General features: G+C 53.6%; 1 protein-coding gene and 1 long non-coding RNA gene across 4 annotated transcripts; one reads left to right on the top strand and one right to left on the bottom strand.

Moving 5' to 3' along the window:
- Positions 1-255: 255 nt before the first annotated feature.
- LOC137233417 (uncharacterized) lies at positions 256-13,274 on the bottom strand. Of its 3 annotated transcripts, XR_010947401.1 has the most exons (4): positions 12,874-13,274; positions 5,191-5,471; positions 1,450-1,571; positions 256-528 (listed from the first exon to the last, which is right to left on the bottom strand). It is a non-coding gene; the product is annotated as an uncharacterized lncRNA (long non-coding RNA). The 3 variants fall into 3 exon arrangements; XR_010947400.1 differs by lacking the exon at positions 12,874-13,274 and having other exon boundaries at positions 256-525; positions 5,191-5,701; XR_010947399.1 differs by lacking the exon at positions 12,874-13,274 and having other exon boundaries at positions 5,191-5,699.
- Positions 13,275-13,283: 9 nt separating this feature from the next.
- Positions 13,284-22,255, top strand: PEX26 (peroxisomal biogenesis factor 26). Its single transcript, XM_067755909.1, has 5 exons — positions 13,284-13,821; positions 14,859-14,999; positions 15,443-15,738; positions 17,215-17,361; positions 19,742-22,255. The coding sequence occupies exons 1-5, from the start codon at positions 13,607-13,609 to the stop codon at positions 19,843-19,845; spliced, it is 903 nt and encodes a 300-aa protein (XP_067612010.1). The 5' UTR covers positions 13,284-13,606; the 3' UTR covers positions 19,846-22,255.
- The last annotated feature ends 882 nt before the right edge of the window (positions 22,256-23,137 follow it).

The raw sequence follows: 23,137 nt of genomic DNA, 5'->3' as shown, positions 1-23,137 counted from the left end.
GGAGAAAGAGCCGGGCTCTTTGACTTTTCAGAAAGTGGAATTGAGGCTGTTCATGTCAGAAGTAAACAGCTGCTCAAGAGTGGAACCAGTCAAGGGTTTGATGATGACCTTGGGTGATTTGGCCAGAGAGACTCACAGAGAACCCTAGGACGCCTCACGACTTGGGCTGAGCCATTTGAGCGCCAAAATATATCTACAAAACATTTTGAGCTGGAGAGTCAACTAGATAAGAACTTAGGATTTTTATAACATGACTATATTTGGTGACTTATTTATTCAGGGTTCCGTTTTGTCTTTGTAACTTAGTGAGGTCAGTACAGTGGGCATTTACTCATCCTAATTCCTCTATCCCATCCCACTGCCTTTCCTTGATAAAGGAACTGAGGATCAGAGGGTAAGTAGCTTGTCCTTCATTAACCAGAAAAAGAACCAGGACACTCCTGCCCAGACGAGAGCTCTGTCCACCACCTCAGGACACCTCTTCAGGTCCAAACTCTTCTCCTGCAGAGCCTTTGAGCGCTGGCCCTGCTGGAATGAAAGGGTTGGAGGAAAGGACAACGCAGGATGCCGCAGTGTGCCCCTTGGGCGCCGAGAGCTCAGTCCTCTCCCATGCATCCCCCTCCCTCCCCGGGACACACTGGCTCCGTCCCTCTGGGAGGGGCCCTCAAGCATGGAGTGCTGTGGTGCAGTTGCTTTGCTGTCAGATTTATGGGTTAGAATTTTGGCTCTGGCATTTGCTACCTGGTAAACTCGGGCAAGTTTCTTAACCTTTCTGAGCCTCAGTCAAATGGGATACTAATAAGCACCCAGCGGGATAGTTTGTGCAGTTAAACCTGGCTCATGGGCTGACGTCAGGTATGGGAGAAGGAGTTCAAAAGCCTCTGCCGTTTCATCTGAGGGCCCTCCCTGCCCTCTCTCTGCTGAAGGCCCTGCAGAGATTACCCCCTGAACCCAGGGCGTCCCAAACACTAGAGACCCTTGTTCTGGGATCCCAGGGGCTCACAACGTGGCCTCAGGGCATCCTGTCCCAGTGAATCACCTCCTTCAGCGGTAGCGCTTTCCCAGCCCCGCGGCCTGGCTAACTTACTGCAGACCAAAAATAGCTCCAATGAATGGAACTCGGGTCCCCGGAAGTCCACAGCCATCCCTGAGCATGGAATTCCAGAGCAGGAAGGACTTCCCGGGGTCTCGCACTCACCCCCAACCCTGACCCCAAGCAGACACCCCGCGGTGGAAATCTATTAAAACCTTGAGCACGTCAGGAGCACTTGCTGTGGACACCTAACTTCCTTGACCTTCCAGCCCAGCTCCCCAACCTGCCTGCAAGAGCTCTCCGGGATAGGACCAGCCGCGTCCCACCAGGCCTCCCCTTCCCTTAAATGCTGATCATCTCAACCTCTGTGCTTTGCTTGCACAAATCTTATTTTTCATACTGAGTTCACTTCTCACCTCTAGACCGTTGCTGAGGTTTCGTGGCCCCTCCCTGCTTCAGTGGGGAGCTGGGATGGATGGGGACGGGGCCCCATCTGACACAGTCTGGGACAGGTGCCAGCAGCCAACATGCTCCTGATCTAGGAGGAGGGGGAAAGGAAAGCTGACAACCATGGACACAGGTGCCCTCTTCTTGGTAATGCGGAAAGGCACTAGTATTTTCGTGGCCAAACAAGTCCTGAAGGGGAACCTCAGGGCAGAGGGTGGCACGACGCGGGGGTGACGACTGGGTGGGAGCGGGGAAGGTAGAGGGGGCCCTGAGAGCGCCAGCGAAGCCAGGGTTCCAGGAGGGGAAGTGTTACTTGGCCCAGAAAACCCAGGTCCTGCCTTACTTCTTTATCAGACCTCACTGGAGGAGAACTTGGTACTCATTAGGCCAAGGGATCCTGGCTACTCACTCATTCAACAAACATTCACGACCACCTCACTGTGTTCGGAGTTGGAAATACAAAAGTAAAATACACAGCTTTCTATCCTAAAGGAGTTAGCTGTTCACAGGGGGCTTCTCTGAAGTGAACAGATGGCTCATCCGCTACAATACGGGCAAGTACAGGCCCTACAAGAACACAGGCAGGGAGGCACTGAATCTACCTGAGAAGGGGGGGGGTCAAGGAGAAGCTTCCCAGAGGAGGTGATAACTGTGCTGAACTCTGGGGGTGAGCCTGTCCAGGAAGCCAGAAGGGGACCCCAAGAGGAGGGAGTAAGCCGCTCAGAGGCCCAGGTCTGGGGAGAGCAGGGTGGGTCAGGAGAGCGGCCTGGAGCTGGGCGTGAGAGCAGGGCTGGGAAGGCAGGCGGGGCGGGTCCCGGAGGTGATGCGGGCCACTGCCTGCAGAGGTGATGGGGGCCCAGTGCGCCGGGGGCCTCGGACCCCCGCCAAGTATGCAGCCCATACTAGAGCCCAGGTTCGGGAGCAGCGGGCCCATGGTGCAGCGCAGGGCAGCTTAGGGGGCGAGGCTTCCTGCCGCACACGCACATGGAGACCGCCACGCTGAGGTCTGGCTGCTCCCCTGTTCCTGAGTGGGCGTGCAGCCGGAAGTAAGGGGCAGCCCTGCTCACGTGCAGCGACCAGAGGGCTGGAGGCCCGTGAGAGGCTGGGGAGGAGACGCCGCTGGAGTCTGGGCTCGCGGTGGGCTTTGCTGGGCCTCCCGTGTCTGACAGCTTTGCTGTCAAATTTCTGTCTTTCCCATCGGATTCCAAGCGGCTGGCACATGGTGGGTGGCGGAGCCTTGGTGTGACCGCCACTTCCTATTGCCGGGAACGTGAAATGACCGCCCCCCCACCCAAGCCGCCGCACGCACAGCAGCCTGCCGCCCCCTGCTCGGGCAAGTGCCCTTCCGTTTGCCTGCTGAGGTTGGGGAAGAAGAGGGCATGGCCGGGCATGGCCTTCGCTTTGAGTTTATTCTGCTTTGACCTATTGGGACAGCACCATGGTTCCCCCAAATTCAGGTAGAAAGGGAACACTTAGGACGAGACCCCTGGTGAGGCGCTTAAGGTAGGTGTACAGCTTGTCCTGCTGTCCAGGAACTGGCGGTCAGGCTGACTGTCTCAGGGGCGGGGTCTTAATGAGACAGACCCCGGAGCAGAGTGTGGCTCGGCTGGGCAGCCAGCCGCCGTCCTGAGGCCCACAGGCCAGTGGCACTGAGACAACCACAGGAGGAGAGGGATTCTAGACCCGGGGCAGCGCTCCCGAGAGCCCAGCCACCCCCCACCACCCTTTACTCCCCTCTTAGTGCCTCTCCCCGGCCTCCTCTTTCAATCCCTCTCTTTTCCATCCTACCCTCCGCCTGTCTCACGGTTCTCTGCACCCCGTTCCCCTTGCTGCTCTGCAGCCGGCTCGCGGGGCTTCCATCTTAGTGGTGAAGGAAGCTGCTAAGCACTGCGAGTCACCCGGCGGCTACTCGGCGCTCCGTCCCCCAGAACACGGACCAGCACCTCCGCTGTGCACGGCCCCGAGGGTACCTTCCTGCCTGCGGCTTGTGTCATTCGATGGGGCGCCTTTCACAATGTAAACGGTGCTCTTCGGAGTCACCTCAATTTCAACGTGGGACTCGAAAGCCTTCATAGCATCAAGCCTTTCAGGGGCAGATGTCGGCGCCTGGAGGAGACCAGGTCCTCAAATGGACACGGAAGCCTGAGAATGGTGTCCACATTACTGTGCTCCAGAGCCTTCTGACGTGGAGACTGTAAATCTCCTCCCCTCCGGCCGCACCACCCGCTACCCTCACACGACCACAGCTGCGGCAGATTGCTGATCGGAACCCGCCAGGTACCATCCTGGCTCCTGGAGATCTTCCTGTTTGCCCCGTGACGCTCGGCTCCCCACTCTGCTCCCCTTCCCTGCCCACTCAGCTCAGGGACACCTCTCCTCGCCACTCCAAACTCCTTTGGAAGTCTGGCACTGTACCTCAGATGTCAAACCACTGCCCAGAAACAACGGCTTCTGTTAGGATTGGAATGAAATGCACGCATCTCATCCTTAGACAGCTCTGAAGGCGTGACTCGACCCGGCCCAGGTCTCTTACTTGTTTCTTCCTGCTCTTGCCCTCATCCGGCCCCTCAGCCCCGCTGGTCACTCTCAGACTCATGTCCATCTCAAGGCCCTGCACCTGCTGTTCATGTCCATCTCATGTCCATCTCAAGTTCATGTCCATCTCAAGGCCCTGCACCTGCTGTTCCCGCTGCTTGGAGGACTCGTCCCCCCGACATCCAGGGCTACTAGAACGGAAATCTACGAGAGCAGAAGCTTTGCTTTTTCTGTCTTTCCCATCGGATTCCAAGCGGCTGGCACATGGTGAGTGGTGGGTAACAACGCTAGATGAACAGTGTAAATAACACGCCACCTGGGACTTCCCTGATGGTGCAGTGGTTAAGAATCCACCTGCCAGTGCAGGGGACACGGCTTCGAGCCCTGGTCCAGGAAGATCCCACATGCCACAGAGCAACTAAGCCCGTGCGCCACAACTACTGAGCCCACGTGCCACAACTACTGAAGTCCGCGCACCTAGAGCCCGTGCTCCACAGCAAGCCACCACAATGAGAAGACCGCGTACCGCAACAAAGAGTAGCCCTCTCTCGCTGCAACTAGGGAAAGCCTGCGCACAGCAATGAAGACCCAACACAGCCAAAAATAAAAAACAAACAAACAAAAAGCACACCGCCTCGCATTGTTTCCTCGTGTGCCTGTCCTCCCCTGTAGAAAGCGTCCTGAGGACAGAGATCTGGTCTCGGTGATGCGTATCCTGCCCAGCATTCAGCCCAGGACCTCGAGTGGATGTGCTTTTAGAAATGTTTGTTGACACAATGAAGACAGAACGGGAAAGAGTCCTTTCCTACCAGGCGGGCTTAGCAGCCTCCACAGCAGGAAAAGAGTAACCCTTGCCCTCCCCGCTCATCCTGGGCTCGGCTGCCAGCCCAGCCCCTGGAATGTCGCTCCCATGGCAGCAGAGCTGTCCTCCACTTGGATTCCTTTCCCGCTACTGCCAACATCACTTTCTGAGCTGGTCAGACTCAGAGAAAGGGTATCTACCCTCCTAGAACAGCACACACCTAATCTTAGGAGAAAACAGGGCTCTGCTGAGATAACTGCCTGATTTCAAGGTGAGCTCTTCTAGAAAGATTTACTGAGGCCATGACTGTGGCTGCTGCTTTTCAAAGCCCAGGCAGACGTTTAGGTGATAGAGTTAAATATTCCAAACTTACCTCATCCTCCCCCTCTCTCCCTCTCTCAAGGGGGAACATTCGGTTCCTCTTCCCCAACCCAGTCCTTCTCCATATTTGGGAATCTGGAACGGGCCCTAGGGGCACAGCGTCCCCTCTCGGTGTCTGCTGGGAGCTGTAGTTCCCGACGAGCCCCTGCCAGCAAGTGGGCTGTCCTTTCTCAGGAGGACGTCTGGACGCAGGGGCGGAAGGTGCCATGAGGAGGCTCACCTTCTGGTTTCAGGTCTCGGAAGCTGGTTTTGGTTGTGGCTCCGTCTCCCCACCTGTAAATAGGGATAATTATCTCTCTTTTCCTACCTGCCAGATTGTTTGTTGGGAGCGGTAATTATCCAGCACGCGGTAAATGCTTTGAGCTCGTGCCAGCAAGGAGGGCTTTATGAATAGAAATTGCTGTCTTTAAAGAGGAAAATATTAACTTTGATTGCCTCATTGCCTTCACAAGCCAACCCTTTGCCTACGTGTCAAAAAGATGCTGTTTCACTCCTTGTATGTGCCTTCCACCCACCCCGCATTTAAATAGTTTCCCTGCATCTCATTCCATTTTGTTTCATCATCCTTTGTTTCATATCCTCAAGAATAAATGCGCGCTTGCTCTCTCCTCTCTGAAAGGAGTGGATGAGTTAGACAACTCTGCCCTATGCTGAAAGCACAAGAAAGTCACGAAGAAGGGATGGGTTGGGCCTGCTCTGAGCTCCTCGGCTCACGCCTGGGTGTGGCAGCAACCTCGGTCTCTGCGCAAGAGGCTGACCTTTGCTCCCTCTGAAGAAGGCACAGAGGTTTCAGTGCGGCAGGAAGGATTTTTGAAAGATCTTTTTTTTTTTCCTTTGGCCACGCCACGCGGCTTGCAGGATCTTAGTTCCCCAACCACTGTGGAGTCCTAACCACTGGACTGCCAGGGAATTCCCTGAAAGATCTTAGCAAGAACTCCCTTCTCCAGAGAGTTGAGGGAAGAGTTCTGCCACCCAGCACCTTTAGTTACAGGAAAGGGACTGGTCCCATGCAGTGGAAGCAGCAGCTTAGAAGCAAATGGTTAGAATCCTGGCCCTGGGACTTGAGGCAAGTCATTCACCTCTGGCCTTGGTTTCCTCATCTATGAAGTGGAGACGACACACAGGTCCGAGTTTTGTCGAGTGCTGCCCGAAGGGATGCTCAAGTCAGAAACGTCTGGATCAGAATCCTGCCAGGGTCCACTGTGGACACGCAATCGGTCTACTTGACTTCTCTGACCCTCAGGCATTCTCTCTCTAGGATGGGGATCCCGAGACCACGTGAGGCCCCCTGCACAGAGCCTGGCGCTGCGGCTTCTCAGTAAACGCCGCTGTGACTGTTAGTGCCTTGCACACATGGAGTCGTGAGTCTCCACATGCACCATCATCGCACTGTGATTACTTGTCTCGTTTATGACCGTCTCATTTCGTGATGATCAATGAAAATAATGTAAAGGTGCTTTCTAAGCTGTAAAGAACTACACTTTACAACTTAATGATGAGGGGTGATTAGAACTGAGCACACAGACAAGGGCGATGGAAGCCCCAGAGGTCTCCTCCCGGCCCCAAGTTTCCACGGGATCAAGGAGGTACAATTGCTTTTTACTACAAAGAACTATAAGCACGTAAACTGTCACCAGGAACAGCAGGATTATTCATTTCTTGTTTTAGGTGTGAGTAGTACCATGTCCACTTGAGGAGTAAGAAGGACTCCTGTGCACACCGTACACCAGGTCACAGGGCAGCACAGTCATGTCTAATCATACGAGCACGCTGTGTTTATGGAGGGTGGCCATCAAAGGGTTAAAGCTGTCACTTATGGATGGTGGGATTTCAGGTGATTCTTGTAGTTTTTGGTCTTGTCTGGGTATGCATCATTTGAACAAAAACAGTTAAAAGAGCAGGTACTAAACAATCAGATTAGAGGTTGTAAAATGTGAGGAGGATCCTTTAACCCCAGAGAACGTTTTCTTAGGCGTGTCTGTGGAAATTACGCCCAAGGCCTGTGAAGAGAAGCCAGAGGGGGATGGAGTCCCTCCAGGATGGCCCCAGAAAGACAGGAAGGGACGCTTTCACGTCTGTTTACTTCCTAGGCTGTACCCACACAGCAGTTTCACCATCGAGGGGTAGTAGGTCGAGCCTCCGGTTTTCCACCTCTGCTCTCTGCAATCCCTAGGACTCGGGAACTCACCCCTCCTTCATGCGACCCAGGGAATCACCTTTTGTCATGAGGGATTAGGGGAAGGGTGTGGTGAGCCTACCTAGTCCACTCCCACTGTCCCACTACATTTCAGAACCAGACGCACAAAGAACAAACTTGCTTCCCAGCAGGACACAAGATAGGAGGGACGGTGACACACGCCTCACCATTCACGACCTTCTTCCCAGAGGACACCCAAGGCGAGTCTGCGCAGGCTCCGGGACAGCCTGTCTGTTGGGGCAGCCCATCCCCGGAGAGGACAGGCTCCCTCCTGTTGCCACAGACACTGAGGCTGTCCCCAGAAAGACTTCTCACTCAAGACTTCTCACGTTAACATGGAGCCAGAGAGAGGGCTGCCACGTCAGGCCCTGTGGTGGTGGAAGCTCACAACCCAGACTCGTGGACCGGCACCTCCTGGGGCTTCCTGATTACCCCCCGGAAGGGTGATCTTTCCTGCGCAGACTGATTTGCAGGGAAAGAGGCTTTTACAAAACCAACAAACTGGAGCTTGGCCAAGTAGTCCTGAACAATTTTTCAAATGAACTGAATTGTCATGGGTTAAAAAAATATGTTCCGACACCTGTTTTCCTCACTTTACCAGCCTTCAAGCATTCCACCTGGTGTCATTCTGAACCTGCCCCGGAACCAGATGCTGGGTGGGGTCAGCTTACCCGTGGAGCAGGGCACGAGGCTCGGGGTGAGGATACCAAGACGCCCTTTGAGGTTACAGTCTGAGAGAAATCATTAAGACAAATGCAAAGGCAAATTGCAATTCCTTTTGTTTATTTTATAGTTATTACTTTATTTCTTTTAGGCCCTGGACCCATGGGATAGTGTTGGGCACAGGTGTGTTTTCCTTGCTGTAGTCAGCTGAGTAAGAAACCCAATTTTCAGGCTGACTGAAGCCTCCAGGGTTGGGAGCGCTGCCCTTCTGCTTCTTTGGGGTTCTCACCACCCCCCTCTTTCCACTGCCCTCACCTGGGTCAGGTGTGAAATGAAGATTTCTGGAAATCCTCCCAACATTTCTCCTCCTTCCCCACTGCCCATATGCCTTCATCAGGGCTTGCTGACCCGAAATTCCATTTGGGGAAATAACTTCAGGAAATAATTTGGGACATAAAGATTCTGTCAGTGGTTCCCAGGCTTTTAAATACAAATGACCACTTTTAATTGCCCCTCCATCAACCCTCTTTTGGAATGTTTCTCTAGTAAATAAAATCTATTGATCAGTAACAATCGTAGCATCATCTCAGGTAACCATACAACTGAAATATTAAAACTATGTTGAGAGCCCCTCCCGAGGGCCCGCTGAAGGAAGCCACAGGTTTTGGGGACCAGAGCTGCTCTGGGGGGGGGGATACAGGGAGGGAGCCCTGGGGTGGGGAGTGCTCTTCCCAGCAGGATCTGGGCATGAACAGCGGCCTTGGATGCTGAGACCCACCCCAAAGCATGGGGATCTCTGGGCTGGTGAGGAAACACTTCAAGCCAAGGCGAGGTCCTCTCTGGGGCAGCATGTCGGGGGCAGGGGTGCTGCATCCTTCCGTGGGTGACAGCAGCTGTCGCTTCCCCTTCCTGGCCTCAGTTTGGCTGTAGAATAACGCTCCTTCCAACCCTGAAATCCTATCACTCAGGGTGACTAAGTCTATTCGATTATTTCCTAGGAAACAAGGAAGAGAGCACTAGAAGGAACATTGCAAATCACTCGCAGGCAGGTAGGCAGGCCGGGGCACCAGTATCTGGAAACACCGCCACGTGTCCCTCCTTTTTGGCGGGCTGCATTAGGGCATGTAGCTCCTCAGCTTCCAGCCTTTCTCACAGTGCTCACCAGCGCGGGTACCTGCAAGTCTCGATCAAATGATGCAGAACAGCTCAGGGGAGGCGGGGTCCCTAGGAACAGCGCACGCCTACCACTTTGCACCATGCCAGATGCCCCCTGAGATAAGGAATGGCACCGCTGAGTAAGGGAATGGCACAAATAACTGTAAGAAAATGCAAAGCACAGTGGGGAGTTTGAAGGGAGGAGTGATTAGCTTGAGTTGAGTGGGACCAGGGAAGACTCAGGAGGGCCCAGCATCCTTCCACCTTCCACGACAGAGCAGGGCTGACTAGTCCCCAGTGAGCAGCCGTTACTTGTTTCACATCAGGCCTGGTCTGGCATCGTGAAGATTTGCTCAGGCGAACCCTCTGGCTCCCGGGGTGGGTGAGAACATGTGGAAATTGGAGGGCAGGTCTGTGTGGGGGGCTCCCGGTCGCGCTGAGGGCAGATAGGGAGGAGCTATTGCCAGCCCTCTGAAGAATGCCCTGCCGTGGGCTCTGGTGAGAGAAGGCTCCAGTAGTTGTTCCAGCTTTGCCACTGAAACCATGAGTTCTGAACTCAGACAGTTTCTGAGCTTTAATTTCCCATCTAGTGATAGGAATAAGAATAATATACCTGTATTGCCTTGCTCACAGGTTTGCTGTCCAGCTCAAACAGGGTGAGAGCACCTTGTACAGCCAGAATTACGTTATGAGCTGAGGAAAACACTCGAGCCAAACTGCCTTACTGAAGTCCCAGCCCCCCTCTGCATTCCTGTGTGACTGCCCTGTTGCCTTGGCTTCTACACCCACAACTTGGGGGCCACAGTAGGGCTGCTGTCGCAGGGCTGCTGGTGATTAAGATGAGGTGGATGTAAAGCACTCGGAACAGCGCCCGGCACATGGTTGATGCCGGAGCACCAAACTGAGCCGGGTTCCTACGCTGTAAAGTACTGCACGGGGCGGGGATGACGACACTCCTTAGACACAGAAGCAAAGTGAGCACTGTGTGTGTGCCTGGAGAGGAGGAGACGGGAAGCAGAGCTCTGCCCTGAACTCCAAGTCCAGGCTCTAAAATGAGCCATAAAAATGCCATCTAACTGACGAAGGTCTGGGGCCCGTGACCGGCCTGGAAAAGCATCATCTCCACCCTGCCAATATTTATGTCTTTGGCTTGCTTCTAGCCGAAGTCCACACCAGGCACGATCCTACTGCCTGCAGGGCTTCACCACTGGGGTCCCTGTACAGAGGGGCTCTGGCTGGATGAGACGTGCCCAGAGGGGCAGCTAAGGTTGCTGCCTATCATCACGGAATGTAGGGCCAGCTTGGAAAGGGCAGACTCGACATGTGGGCATCTGACCTTTGTAAGGTCAAGAGTCTGATTCTGGGTCAGAAAGTAAGAGTACAGGACTTTGAGGTGGAATTGGATTCTTTATTCTCCTTACCCACCCCCAGTTATCATCTCATCTTATTATCAGCCTGAACTATTCCAGTGATTTAAAGCATTCTAGGGACTCCCCTGGTGGTCCAGTGGCTAAGACTCTGCGCTCCCAATGCAGGGGGCCCGGGTTCAATCCCTGGTCGGGGAACTAGATCCCATATGCCACAACTAAGAGTTTGCATGCCACAACTAAAGATTCCCGCAATGAAGCGGGAATGCAGCAATGAAGATCCAGCAGAGTCAAACAAATCAATAAATGTTTTAAAAAGGCATTCTAGGCATTGTCACATGACCTCTTCTGACCTTTACAACCACCCACATGGCAGGTGTTGGTGTCAATGTCCTCAGATGAGAAAACCGAGGCTCAGAGGACTGGCCTGACTTTTCAGAGGCCCTCGGGATTCCAAATGGTGTAGCTCATCTCCCAGACCAGAGCCCTTTTCGCTATGGAAACACGGACTCATCACTTGCTCAAAGCAGCCGAGCAAATCCACACCCTCAGGACACTTCTCAGGCAAGATACACTGAGCACCCGACGAACAGAAGGGAGAGTGGCAGGTCCCAGAGCTTGGGTGGGCTGGGGGATGGCTATCAGGTGGGTTTTGAGTCTCATTTACTAGTTTTCCCAAAATGAAAGCATTCCAGCAAAACAAATATTGAGATGGGTCAGGTCTTACAGGTCTGAGAGAACTGCCTTGTTTCCACTCATTTTATCCCGGGGGAGGCTAGGTGGTTTCAAAGCTTGAGTCACGAGCCCCTGTTCACTCTCCCTCAGGTGGAATACATTAGGACTGCCGCGTCTTAGGCTGAGAAGTTCTGGGTACGTTCAGAAGCGGGTGAGGGGTGGGGAGTGTCAGAGTGCTGGTGTTCAGGAATCAGTCGGCGGGCACAGCAGTGCTGAAGTTGTGTGGTGACAGACAGATCACTATGTGGCCCTGCATAGTCAAAGATTGGGTGAGACACAGAAATAGAACACAAGCCTATTTTTATATGACTTTTTGCAACCTCCCACTTCCTTAAATATCCTGACCTCATTCCGGCAGCCACAGCACTACACCTGCTGGCAAGTTGGCTTCTTTTAAGGCTGTGCTGCCATCTCCTGGAAGGCCTGGGCATTGCAAGAACCTTCTCAGGGATGAAGGGAGGGGCCTTTTTCAGGCAGCAAAAGCTTGGAGGTGGCACTTCCGGAGGCTGAGGTGTGGCTGTACCAGTCTCAGCTCGCCCAGGCCTGGTACATCCATGTTCTGATGCTACTACTGCTTACCCGATTTTTCAGGGAAGATTTCTAAAACCAGCTCTGAGAAACAGGTTTTTTGTTTGTTGCAGTCCAATAATTATGTCATTACTAATGATCTTCATTAGCTGCTGTCAGACTTGAGGCAGAACCGATAGAACATGTTGGTAACTTCAGCCTTGAACTGATCCACACTTTCCTCTGGCCTGCGTGCCTCTGGAGTTCGCTGTGTGGGAATGAATACTGCCTGGACTTGAAGAGGGGTTTAAGGTGCACGCTGAGTATATACTGGTCCCAAGGGCAGTGACCCCACCAACGGAGGCCAGTCCTGAGCTCAAGGGCCACATTTTCTCTCTGCTCTGCTCCAGCCTTGGCTTTACTGTTAGAAAACAAAGTTAGCTGTCGTCCCTGTTGTCACTCCCAAGCTCTCTTCTGTATTTGGTTTATCTCTCCTTAGCATTTATCACCACCTGACGTATGACTGTATGTATTTCACTTGTTCATGTTCAATTTTGTTTCCTTTCACCATATGGAAGCTCCGCAGAGGCAGCTATTTCTGCCTTTGTTCAGTGGGACCCTCAGTGTTTAGAACGAGGCCTGGCACTTAGGAGGTTAGGTGTCTGTGGAATAAGTGAGTCCTGGCTTTATCACCTTCTACGGTTATGGCTCCAACACTTCTCAACCGCAGAGTCTGATGCATTTAATGCTTCTGCCTCAGCTTTCCGGGAGGACTTTCTGCAGAGAGCTGAGGGCCCGGGCTGCTGACCAGGGAAGGGGAGGCCGACGCGGGCAGGTCCTGACCCTGTGCCTAGCCTGGTCCCTCTCATCTAATCACAAGCGGACCCGCTTCAAAGGTAGGAACTGGGAGGAACCGAACTGAGGTAACACAAACCTGGGAGGCCCCCAAAAGCCTGAGTGAAGCACAGAATATAATAATAAATGTCACTTATGTGTCTGTGTACTACCACTTAATAAATACTATCGCAGCCGTAACGTATGGAATACTTACTCTGTCCCAGTGCTTTACTGCAAACTGCATTACACACTGTACGGCTGTTTTCCACGAGCTCTCTACTTGGCCTGAGGTATGGAGTCTCAGTGTGGACTGACCGGGAGCCGGGCGGGAGCCCGGCGGAAGACGGCACACAGACGCCCTTCCCCGCCCGCTGCCCGAGATGCGTCCCCACAGCAGGTGCCGGAGAACCACGCCTACGCCCGCACCCCGTTGGGCCTCAACTCCAACAGCCCGCGGCTTCCGTCGCCGGGCTTCCTCCGGCTGCCACGACTTCCGGGACGCGGCATGCCGGGGCTTGTAGTCCGCAGTTCCTAGCTGCGCCGGGAGGGCGGCCGCTTCAGGAGCCGGACTACAACTCCCAGAGTGCCCTCGCGCCGCCGAGCCCCGAGCGTCGGTGGGGGCTGCGCGCGCAGCGATGTCGCTGGCCGCGTTCCCGCACCAGTGCTGGCGGCTCTGCAGCTAGAGAGGCCAGGGAGCGGCCCTCCCCGGGCCGAGGGTCCCAGTCCTTGTCGTGGGGCCGGGTGTCCAAGGACGCATTGCTCTGCAAATCCGAGGGCGCCAGGCTGTCCCGCGCCGGAACCGCAGGAGAGCCCAGCCGCTCCCCGCTTTCCTTCTCGGGGCGCGGCCTCGGGGAGGCTTGTGGGCCAGGCTGTGCGTACTCTCCCTCCTCCCCAGGCCGCACCGGGTACCCCGCAGCCCGCAGAGGGCGGCGGCCTGGCGCCCGCCCATGAGGAGTGACCCAGCGACTTCCGCAGTCCCCCTGAGGGGGCTCGGGGGGCCCTTGCGGAGCAGCGAGCCTGTGCGCGCCGCTCCGGCGCCGTCGGCGGCCGCGCTTCTACTGGAGGAGGCGGCCGACCTGCTGGTGGTGCACCTGGACTTCCGCGCGGCGCTGCGCACCTGCGAACGCGCCTGGCAGGGCCTGGCGGAGGAGCCGGCGGGCGCGTGAGTGCTGGGCTCGGTTCGCCTCCGGGGGCGGTGGGAGGGGCGCCAGACCCCAGCGCTCCTGCCGTCCGGTCGCTCACGCCAGCCTTATGCCGTCTTTTCTCGCGGTGACTCTCCGGAGGCAGCGGCTCACCTTGTGCGGGTTCTCCGAGGAGAGAACGAGGCGCTGCCCAGTGGGGAGGAAGCGGTTGAGTAGTGTAACGGGCTTAGGGGGACCCACAGCCAGTTCTTTCTCCCTGTTCCAGGGTAGAATGCCTGACGGGAAGATAGAATTGAGTTGTTAAATCACTTCAGTAAGCAGGTGGCGAAGTCCTCTCCTAGGCGCACCCCTCCCCCGAGCGCTCTCACCTTGGCTGATAGCTGGGTGTGTTCTGGTCCTGTTGAAGGATCGTATCAAAGAATCGAAATCTTGGTCCTGCCTTGCTCTTTCTGATGCTGCTAGCCTCTCCGGTAGCTGAGGGCATCATTTCTCTGTGGGTTGTAGAGTTGGATTGGGCCGCAGTAGGGAGGGGGTAGAGTCCCCAGAGAAGGATGGATGAACTGGGGGGCCCTGGCTGTGTGTTGAGGGGTCGGTGGAGGCTTGTTGCAGTAAATGCTGAAGGCTGTGATTCTGGGTGCTGCCCTCAGGCGGAGACCTTGCTCCTGCGCCTTTCTTCACTAAGCCAACTCTTAGCTTCAGCTCTCTTTCCACCCACACATTTGTGCTGCCCTTTGACTTTTTGCCCTCGGGAGTAAATGAACCCTTCCTGTTTGCTAACCCTGAATTTACCTGGATGCAGGGATGTGTGTTGGGCAGCAGCCTCTAGGTTTGCCTCTAGGTTTACAGGAACTTTTAGCTCCTGGGAAGAGGGCAGTTTTCTCTTGTGTTGGGGCCCATGAGAGTGACGGTAATGGTGAGGCCCACTGGAATGTCAGTGGCGAGGAGAGAGGAGATGGCTGCTGAGCTGGGAGCTGGCGAAGAACAGTCTCAGGGTGGAGGTGGGAATGGCAATGCAGGGGAACCACTTCTGGACTTGAATCGGCTTTTCTGCGGACAGCTGCTTGGAGGTGAAATGCTCTCTGTGTGTTGTGGGGATCCAGGCGCTGGCAGAGATGGATCAGTGGCAGGAAGTGCTGTCCTGGGTTCTTCGGTGTTACCAGGTTCCTGAGAAGCTGCCCCCCAAAGTCCTGGAGCTGTGGTAGGTCCTTAGGTCCTTACTGCTTCCCCACTGGGTCAGTGCAGAAGCAAGAGGCTTTTCCTGGCTTCTGCCGATGCAGCCCTGATATCTCCTCTTTTCCCTTCCATACCATTTCCCTTCAGATCTCATTCTTTCCCTGTCCCGCCGCCCCCGACTTCAAAACATAACGATAAAAGATGTGGAAGGAGGAATTTAGGAAGGGGGAAGGGAAAAGAGGGAGGAATAGGAGACGAGCAGTGGGGTGACAGAAGTGGGGTGTGTCAGAGCTGAGAGAGCTTCTTGCTTCTCCTAAGAACTCCTGGTTCTTAGCGTGTCAGCATCCTGTAGGGAAGGGCTGGAGGGCCGGGGGCCGGGCTGGGTAGGAGTGTGGTGGTTATGAGAAGTTAACAAACTGCGAAGAACTGACTGCTCTTTTTTCGGGGTTGGATTATTTGGGGCTGCAGTGTTCTTTTATACAGCAAGATGCGAGAGCCTGGAGCTGTGCTGGATACGGTCAGTGCTTGGCTCCAAGATGCTGACAACCAGGGCCTTCCAGAGTACAGAGCCTTAGCAGAACTTCACCTGCAGCGGGTGCTGCTTCCTCTGGGCTGCTTGTCGGAGGCTGAAGAGCTGGTGGCGGGCTCTGCAGTCTTCAGTGAGAAGCAGCGGCTGGACGCACTTCAGGCCATTAGCACAGCGAGGCAAGAGCAGAAACACGGACAGTCCGGCTCCGAGGAGACCCAGAAGCTAAACCAGGAAGGTGAGACGTTGTCCTTCTTTTTGGCCTCTCTACAGTGAAGTAATGGGCTTTCTCCGGAACCTTGGAACACTTCTTTGTATGAGTAACTTCCAGATCACAGAATAAGAGACCTGTTGAGGTGCTTAGAAAGCCCAGCCCAGACCCTCGGAAGTTGGCAGTGAAAGGTGGGTGGCGCAGTCCTCAGACAGAACCTTGGCTTTTGTCTCCTGACAGCCACCTTCTCCTTGGGGTCCTGTCGTTAGGTCTGCCTCCACGGTGCTGGCCTGGGTGGGATGTTACTCCTTTAAATGCTGGCCCAAATGCAGACCCCGCTGAGGTGTAGTTGGGGATAGCCAAAGGAGAATGAACAGCTGACATGGTAACTTGTTAGCTCGACTTAGGGCATTCAGTTTGGGCCCCTGCCCTGCCTCCTGTGTGCCTTCCCTTAGCAGACCTCTCGCTCAGGGTCTTCTTCAGGGATTGACGTCTGCGCCGTTTCAGGGCCAGCCAGCTTCTGCCCAGTAGAGTGCAGCTCTATAAACGGTGGAAACCGCTTCAAGACCCAACACCGTGCACCTGGCTAGCAGCTGCAAGGGCGCCCTGCACGGGCAGGGATGCAGGGGGTGGACTTAAAGGCCCTCTACTCCGGACTCTTCCCCGGTCCCTGAAGCCTCTTCATCACCTTTTCCTCAAGCGATCGTCTAGTCTGTACATGAATACTTTCAAGGACAGAAAAGTCCCTGTCTCCTGACGCAGCTGGGGACAGTTCTTTAAGGAAGTTCTTCCCGAGGCTGAGTTTAACGTTTCCTTCTGGTAGTTTCTAACCCACTGATTCTTGCTTTTTCTGTTGGTAACACGTAGAATAGGCCTAATCTGTTTTACATGAAAGGCCCGTTAGGAGACTGAAGTCCTGTTTCCAAAGCGTTTTTCTTTCTGTGCTTTCTTTGTGAGCATGGACCTGCTGAGTTAGGATCACTTCTTTGCAAACAGGTTGTTGACTTCAGGGACTACACGTGACCCCCCCAGACCCCCTGCCTGTCCACTGCCTGGGAAGGAGGAGTTCAGGGCTGGGAGGTAGTGTTCATGTTTGTACTCACGGTCCGAGACTGGAATTCTTCACTGTACCTATTAGGTGCCCTTTATTTTCTGCATTCATTGATCATCAGGAACTATTGCTCTGTGTAACTCTGTGCATACGTCTTAGGCCAAAATGCTGTAAAGTAGTCAGGCTATAAAAGAAGCACCAGACGTGCCGGGTTTCCCCGGCTGAGTAGACGTTTCTGTCAAAGTCCTCTCGTAAGGAGGTGGTAGTCTGGTGATTTAGTCTGTCCTTAAAGCACCTTTGGAGCTTTTGGAACTTCCTTTAGAACCACTTTATGAACTGCATGAGAAAGCCAGTCTTGTTACCGTTTTGCTCGACTTTTATAATCAAGCTCAAAGCTCAGAGTCAGGGAAGCTGGTTCTTACCCTGACGTTATGCTCCGTCTCCCCGGCCAGGCTTCTCCTCCCACAGGTTCCTGTCACTACTGACGTTGCTTCGCCAGCTTTGGGACTCTGCAGTGAGGCACTTCTTTTCCCTGCCCTTCAGAAAGAGCCTCCTGGCTGCCTTGCTTCTCTGCCTCTTGGTGGTGAGGTTTGATCCCGGTGAGTGAAGACGCCTCCCGCCCTCCTGGGGATGGGGCGGTTGACAGGGGCTGGCCCTTGGGAGCCCTCCTGGGGGTGGAGGTTTTCCCTGGTCTCTTCTGCAAGGAGGAGTTGGTGGACCCAAGCAGGAGCCAGCCCTGGAGAAAGTCCACTCTGCCCTGTTGACCCTGGACGTCCAGGGGTGAACTCTGAGGAGAGCCTCAGAGTTAAAAAAGAAAAACTTCATCATAATGTGTAAAAACTTTATGTTAATTTAAAACATATTAAATTGTAGAAATACAATTACAATAGAAAAATATATATAATATTTTAGAGAATATGGAAAATAGAGAAAAGTGTAAAGGAGAAAACAGAAATCACCCATAAGCCTGCTACTGTAATGGTTATACTTAGTCTTTCTCTGGATATAGATGCAATTTTCTGTGTCATTAAGTATTCTTTTTTTTTCCTTCTAGTTGTATTGAGTTATAATTGACATAGAGCACTGTATAAGTTTAAGGTGTATAGCATAATGATTTGACTCACATACATCATGAAATGATTGCCACAGTATGTCTAGTGAACCTTTATCATTTCATATAGATAAATAATTTAAAAAAGAAAAAAATTTTTTTCCTTGGGATGAGAACTCTTAGGACTTACTCTCTTACCTTCTGTATCTAACACACAGCAGTGTTAATTATATTTATCATGTTGTACATTACATTCCTAATACTTATTTGTCTTATAACTGGAAGTACCTTCTTCCAATTGCCCATCCCCCTACAAGTATTCTTGAAAACATGGCTTTAGGGACTTCCTTGTTGGTCCAGTGGTTAGGACTCTGCGCTTTCACTGCTGAGGGCCCGGTTTGGATCCCTGGTCAGGGAACTAAGACACCGAAGCGCAGCCAAAAAAAAAAAAAAAAAAAAAAAATGTGTTTAAAGCTTTACCTGGCTGAATAATATTTCAGATTACAGGAACTTCCATAATTGATTTTACAATGCCCTGTCGTTGAACATTTTGATGGTTTCTTACTCCGTTTTCTGCTGTGCTCTTTGCTGAGGGTTAATTCTTCAGACCCATAAGCACTGGGTCAATGGTTAGGTGCTCACTCGTGGACTTTCCTGTGTCTTGCTCTGTGTGAGTTATGACCTAATCTCTGCTCATGAATTTAGTTTTAGGATTATGTAACTTTCAAAACTGAAAGGAAAACTGGAAACCCTTGTTTCAGTCCCTTCATTTTCTTTTTCTTTCGTTTTTGGTTGAGAAACCTAAGAACCAGAGAGAAAAGAGAAAAGATGACTCGAGAGTCACACAAACGTGTGTCTGTTGCTCTTGACTTAGCCTTAGATCTCACCCGTGTCCGCCTCTTCCCTTTTTCTCGCTCAGGAGCCGTTTCTGCACAGCTCAGGTTGTCCCTTTGACCCCGTGGCTGAACACTGAGCAGGAGTTCCCTCTGAACAGCTCTGTTAGGCCTCAGGGAAGCTGAGGAGAGTTTGTGTTCATTCCTGTCCACCATCTGACCTTTGACTTTGTTCCAGAGGCGTCGAAACTTTTTTGTGGTTCTTATGAGTCCTTCAGCCTCATAAGCCCTGGTCTCCTGAGTGGGTACAGCAAGGGGCCGTTTGAGCTTCTTCCATCAGGGAGCCCCGGCTGTGGTCCCACCCTCAGGACAGTCTTGACTCAGTGCAGGGGTGGTGAGAACCCAGGGCTGGGCTGCAGTTAGAACTCGGCAGAGAGGATGTAAATAGGGTGGACTATAATGGCTTTCTTAAAAGTAACATTTTTTTTTTTTTTTTGGCACGCCTTGTGGCATGCGGGATCTTAGCTCCCCGACCAGGGATTGAACCTGCGCCCCCTGCATTGGAAGCGTGGAGTCTTAACCACCGGACTGCTAGGGAAGTTCCAGTAACATATTGCTTTTTAAGAAAGAAAAAAAAATCAATTAAAAATCAGTAATTCAAATAAGGAAAAACAAACAAACGAAAACAAACAGCCAACTCAGCTCTCATTCAAAAGAGGTGGATTTTACTTTTATTTTCAATATAATTAACTTATGATAAAAATAGGTAATACTGTCACTTGGCTCCAAATTGAAAAGATACAAAAAGGAATGTCGTGAAAAGTCTCTTCCCAAATTCCTCTCCCCAGAGGGGGCCACCGTTACCAGTTTTTTGTGTATTAAAAAGTTAGGTTAAAACATAATAAATTTGGATCTTTTTCTGAGCAAGCTAGAGGTCACTGTAATCCAAGTGAAGAAAATACATCCCAGAGTCTATATCCTGGAGAAAGGGACATTCTTTCCTGTTGGGAGGGGAGGAGGGGCACCAGCATGGGTCGCTCCCCAGGTGGGAGAGTTTGGGTGGGAAGGGGCCCACTGACTCACCTCTCCCTGCAGCTTCTCCCACTTCCCTGCCCTTCATCTACAAGCTGGCTCAGATCTTCCATCGGATCCGCAAGGCCGTGGCTTCTCCTCTCTGCCGGCCTCCCGTCCACGACTGAGTGGTCTTCCTGCTCACCTTGACCGCCTGGTCCCCAAGGCTGCCGGACAACAGAGCCAGTCGTCCACGGCAGCCTGTTTCTTGCAGCTGGATGGGCCCTGCCAGTGCGGCCAGCCTAATTCTAGGAGGAGCTGACCTGGCCCAGGCACTGTATCTTGCTGCCTGAATGCCCTCCCCTTTGCGCCCCACTTTGGCCGGCTTGGCAGGTGGTGTGGAAACAAGATGCACAGCCCTGCAGAGGCCCCTTGCACAGGAGGGGTTTGGGAAAGGAGAGTGCTTTGTCCTTGAAACATTTCATCTTCCTGCAAAGGCAGGGGTTTGATTTTTCAGGCCAGGGTGTTCATGAAGCTGGAAGTTCAGAACAAGGTCCTGGTGGAGGGACTTGGCCTTTCACTTGCTTGGAACACTTAACTCTGAAGGTCGCCCCCAGTGCAGGCCCTCCCCGGGCAGGGTGAGGGCTCCACAGTCTGGTCTGGTTTACCACTACCCCTCCCCGAGGTGTGCAGTGGGCCCATCTCTGCTCAGACCAGACATGGCTTCCTGAGCCCCTGGTACACTTCTCACTGGGTGAGGGGATCTGGCCTGGTGCCTCCTGGGCTTCAGCTCAGATTTCCAGGTTGTCAGTGGCCAGGCGGGGCTCTGTTACACCGGTGTCTCTGCCCTCTCTCCCTCCTGTCAACTCCTCCCCCTGCCATGCGGTAGTTGCGCTTCGCCCGATGGTTGTCTCACCAGGTTCTGCCTGCATCCCTGCCTCCTTGGTACACGCCTTTGCTGGTTCCCCCCTTCTATGACCTGTTATTCTAGTTATATTCTATTGCTTGTATAACACACAAGTGTTTCTGCTTCTGTGACCATGAAAAGTAGGCCAGCCTCAAAGGCTGATGAGCTGAAAATGGAGCGGGGTAGTCAGGTGAGCTGGAAGCATGTGTGGAGGGGGTTGGGTGGAGGGAGGCTCTGCAGGCAGCGAACGATTTTATTCCTATGCGGGGAGGAGACACTGGGGCCCTAGCGGTTGAACAGCTGAAATGTTTCAGTGCTTCCTGTCAGTGGCCACAAGAATCCTACCTGTTTCCGTGTGAGGACATGCCGTCGGGTGGTGGAAGGCCTGGGAGGTTAGTCCTAGGGTTGGTCCGCCGAAGCTAAGAGTTAAGAGCCCTGCGGAGAGGAAGGGGGGCGACCGAGCTTTGCTCTCTATCCTTCAGGATGATTTTTAAAATCTGGTCCTGTTCACACCCTGGATAAAACTCTTCAACGGCTTCCCCTGGCCCAAGGGTAAAGCACAGGTTCTTGCTGTGTAGGCCCTTGGGCACTGGTTTTGGCGGACACCCCTACTTGGCGTGGGGCCTCTGATCCAGCCCAGCCCCCCATGGTCTTAGTTTTCTGAGCACTGCACCCCTCACACCGCTGTGCCTTCTGCACCTGCTGCGCCCTCTGGAGGCCCAGCTCCCCTTTTGCCTGGTGAGCCCTTTCAAACTTCCAGACTTACCCGAGGGTTGCCTCTGTGCATCCTTTCCTGGTGTCCCCTGCTCCAGGCCCCTGTTTCATGTGCTTTCTGTGTGGTGACCCCACGGCCTCGTGATTGTGGGGTTCTGTGGCCTCTCTGAAGCTGGGGAGTGTGGCTCTTCGCAGTGCTGAGTCGAGGGTAGATCCCTGCCCTCCCACTCGCTGGCTGTGTGACTGTTGGAAAGTGATTTAACCGCATGTAAGTTGGTTCTTCCCTCACAGGGACTTGGGTGAGTAGATGAGCCTCTGGTGCGGTGTTAGCACATCTCCTGCTCCGGGTAAGAGCTCCCACGAGAGGTAGCTGTGTTCCCATTGCCTGGCCGAAGGCCGGGGGTTAGAAGGTGTTTAGAGGCATTTAGAAGAATAAGCGGATGTAACTGACATGACGGGAGGCCTCTGCCACAGGTGCGTGTGTGGGTTTGTGTTGTGGAAGCCCCGACTTTGCAGCCTCTTCTCTCGCCCCGGAAGCCCCCATGTGGCCCTGCTCTAGGCCTTGAGGGTCTCTGCTTCCTGTCTGTCTTGAGCTCCGCAGCCTTGTTTGGCATCCAGCCCTCCTAGTCAGACAGGCACTCGGCCCTGCTGCTCGGGTGGCTCGGGCCGTTTCTGAGGGTGCAGCTGCTGCTCTGGCTGGTCCTCAGCTCTGGGCTTGACGAGGTCCGAAGCGAAAGGAGAGCCGCCTTGTCACACCAGCGCCCGTGGTGACCAGTGAGGTCGCCATGAGCTGCAGATGGCCTTTGAGCCCGTGAAGTGCGGCTGGTCCACATGGAGATGTTCTGTAAAGGTAAAATACACGCTTTCAAACACATAGAGCTCCAGAGGTGGGACTCGATGATTTTTATATTGATTGCGTGTTAAAGTGACAATCTTTTGGGTATATTGGGCTAAGTAAAATCTATTACTGAAATGAATTTCACCTGTTTCTTTTCATTTTTGGGGGGGCTCCCAGAATGTTTAATCTTGCACGGAGATTAAATGTTTCTGTGGGCCGGCACTCGCCAGCACCCAGCACACGTCCGGCCCAGAGAAGCGGCCCATATAGTGGGGTCTGCAGACAGGAAATCTGGAAAGACCACCTCTTGTAGCCCCTTTGTGAGTTAAGGAAATGGGGACCCCAGGGTGAAGTGAGCCCCCAGGTGACAGCCTGCATGAGACCAGGGTCTCCTATCCACCCAGCGTCCCCTCGCTGCACACGGTGCCCTCACATGCCCGGAGGTCAGCCGCTGAAGCTCGCTGTCAGCATGCAGCTGTGTCTGGAAGGTACCGCGGCCTGAGCGAGTGGGCTGGTCCTGCAGGTTCTGAGAGGATACGACGTGGGTTCTGTGGCCGAGGGGCCGCTGGGGAGGTGGGGTGAGGTGACGAGGGCTTGGGCTGCGGTGGGTGGTCACCGGTGCGGGTGGGGAGCAGCGGAGGGGAGGATGCAGGGTTCTGCTTCTAGAAGGGGGTTCGGAGGGGCCGAGGGCGTATTTCGTGGCTTTGTGCAGATGACGCCGTGGATGTGTTTGCACATGTGTGTGTCTAGACTGTTTAAAAACTATTTGAGGTTTACGTGTATAGTACAGAATTCAGAAGTCACAAAAGGGTGTTTGTGAAAAAGAGCGTCTTTCCTTCCCCGGCTGCCTGCCCCAGCCTACCTCCGCTGCCATCCGTATCCTCCCACAGCTAACCTCTGACACGAAGCTTCTCTTCCTCTCTGCAGAGGATGGCATCCTACACACACGTGCCACAGTCTTTTTAAAACTTAATTAATCTTGGATGTTTGTTCCGTATCAGCTGATGTAGAGCTGCCTTAT

The sequence above is a fragment of the Pseudorca crassidens genome, chromosome 11 (assembly GCF_039906515.1).
Source record: "Pseudorca crassidens isolate mPseCra1 chromosome 11, mPseCra1.hap1, whole genome shotgun sequence".
NCBI lineage: Eukaryota > Metazoa > Chordata > Mammalia > Artiodactyla > Delphinidae > Pseudorca > Pseudorca crassidens.
Note: the sequence above shows the minus strand (reverse complement) of the source record. Positions and strands in the feature narration are given on the sequence as shown.

Coding starts and splice junctions, on each gene's coding strand:
- PEX26 (XM_067755909.1), top strand. CDS start 13,607: ATGAGGAGTGACCCAGCGACTTCCGCAGTCCCCCTGAGGGGGCTCGGG. Junction 15,000..15,442: donor CCCAAAGTCCTGGAGCTGTG/GTAGGTCCTTAG, acceptor TTGGGGCTGCAG/TGTTCTTTTATACAGCAAGA. Junction 15,739..17,214: donor CCAGAAGCTAAACCAGGAAG/GTGAGACGTTGT, acceptor CTCCCCGGCCAG/GCTTCTCCTCCCACAGGTTC.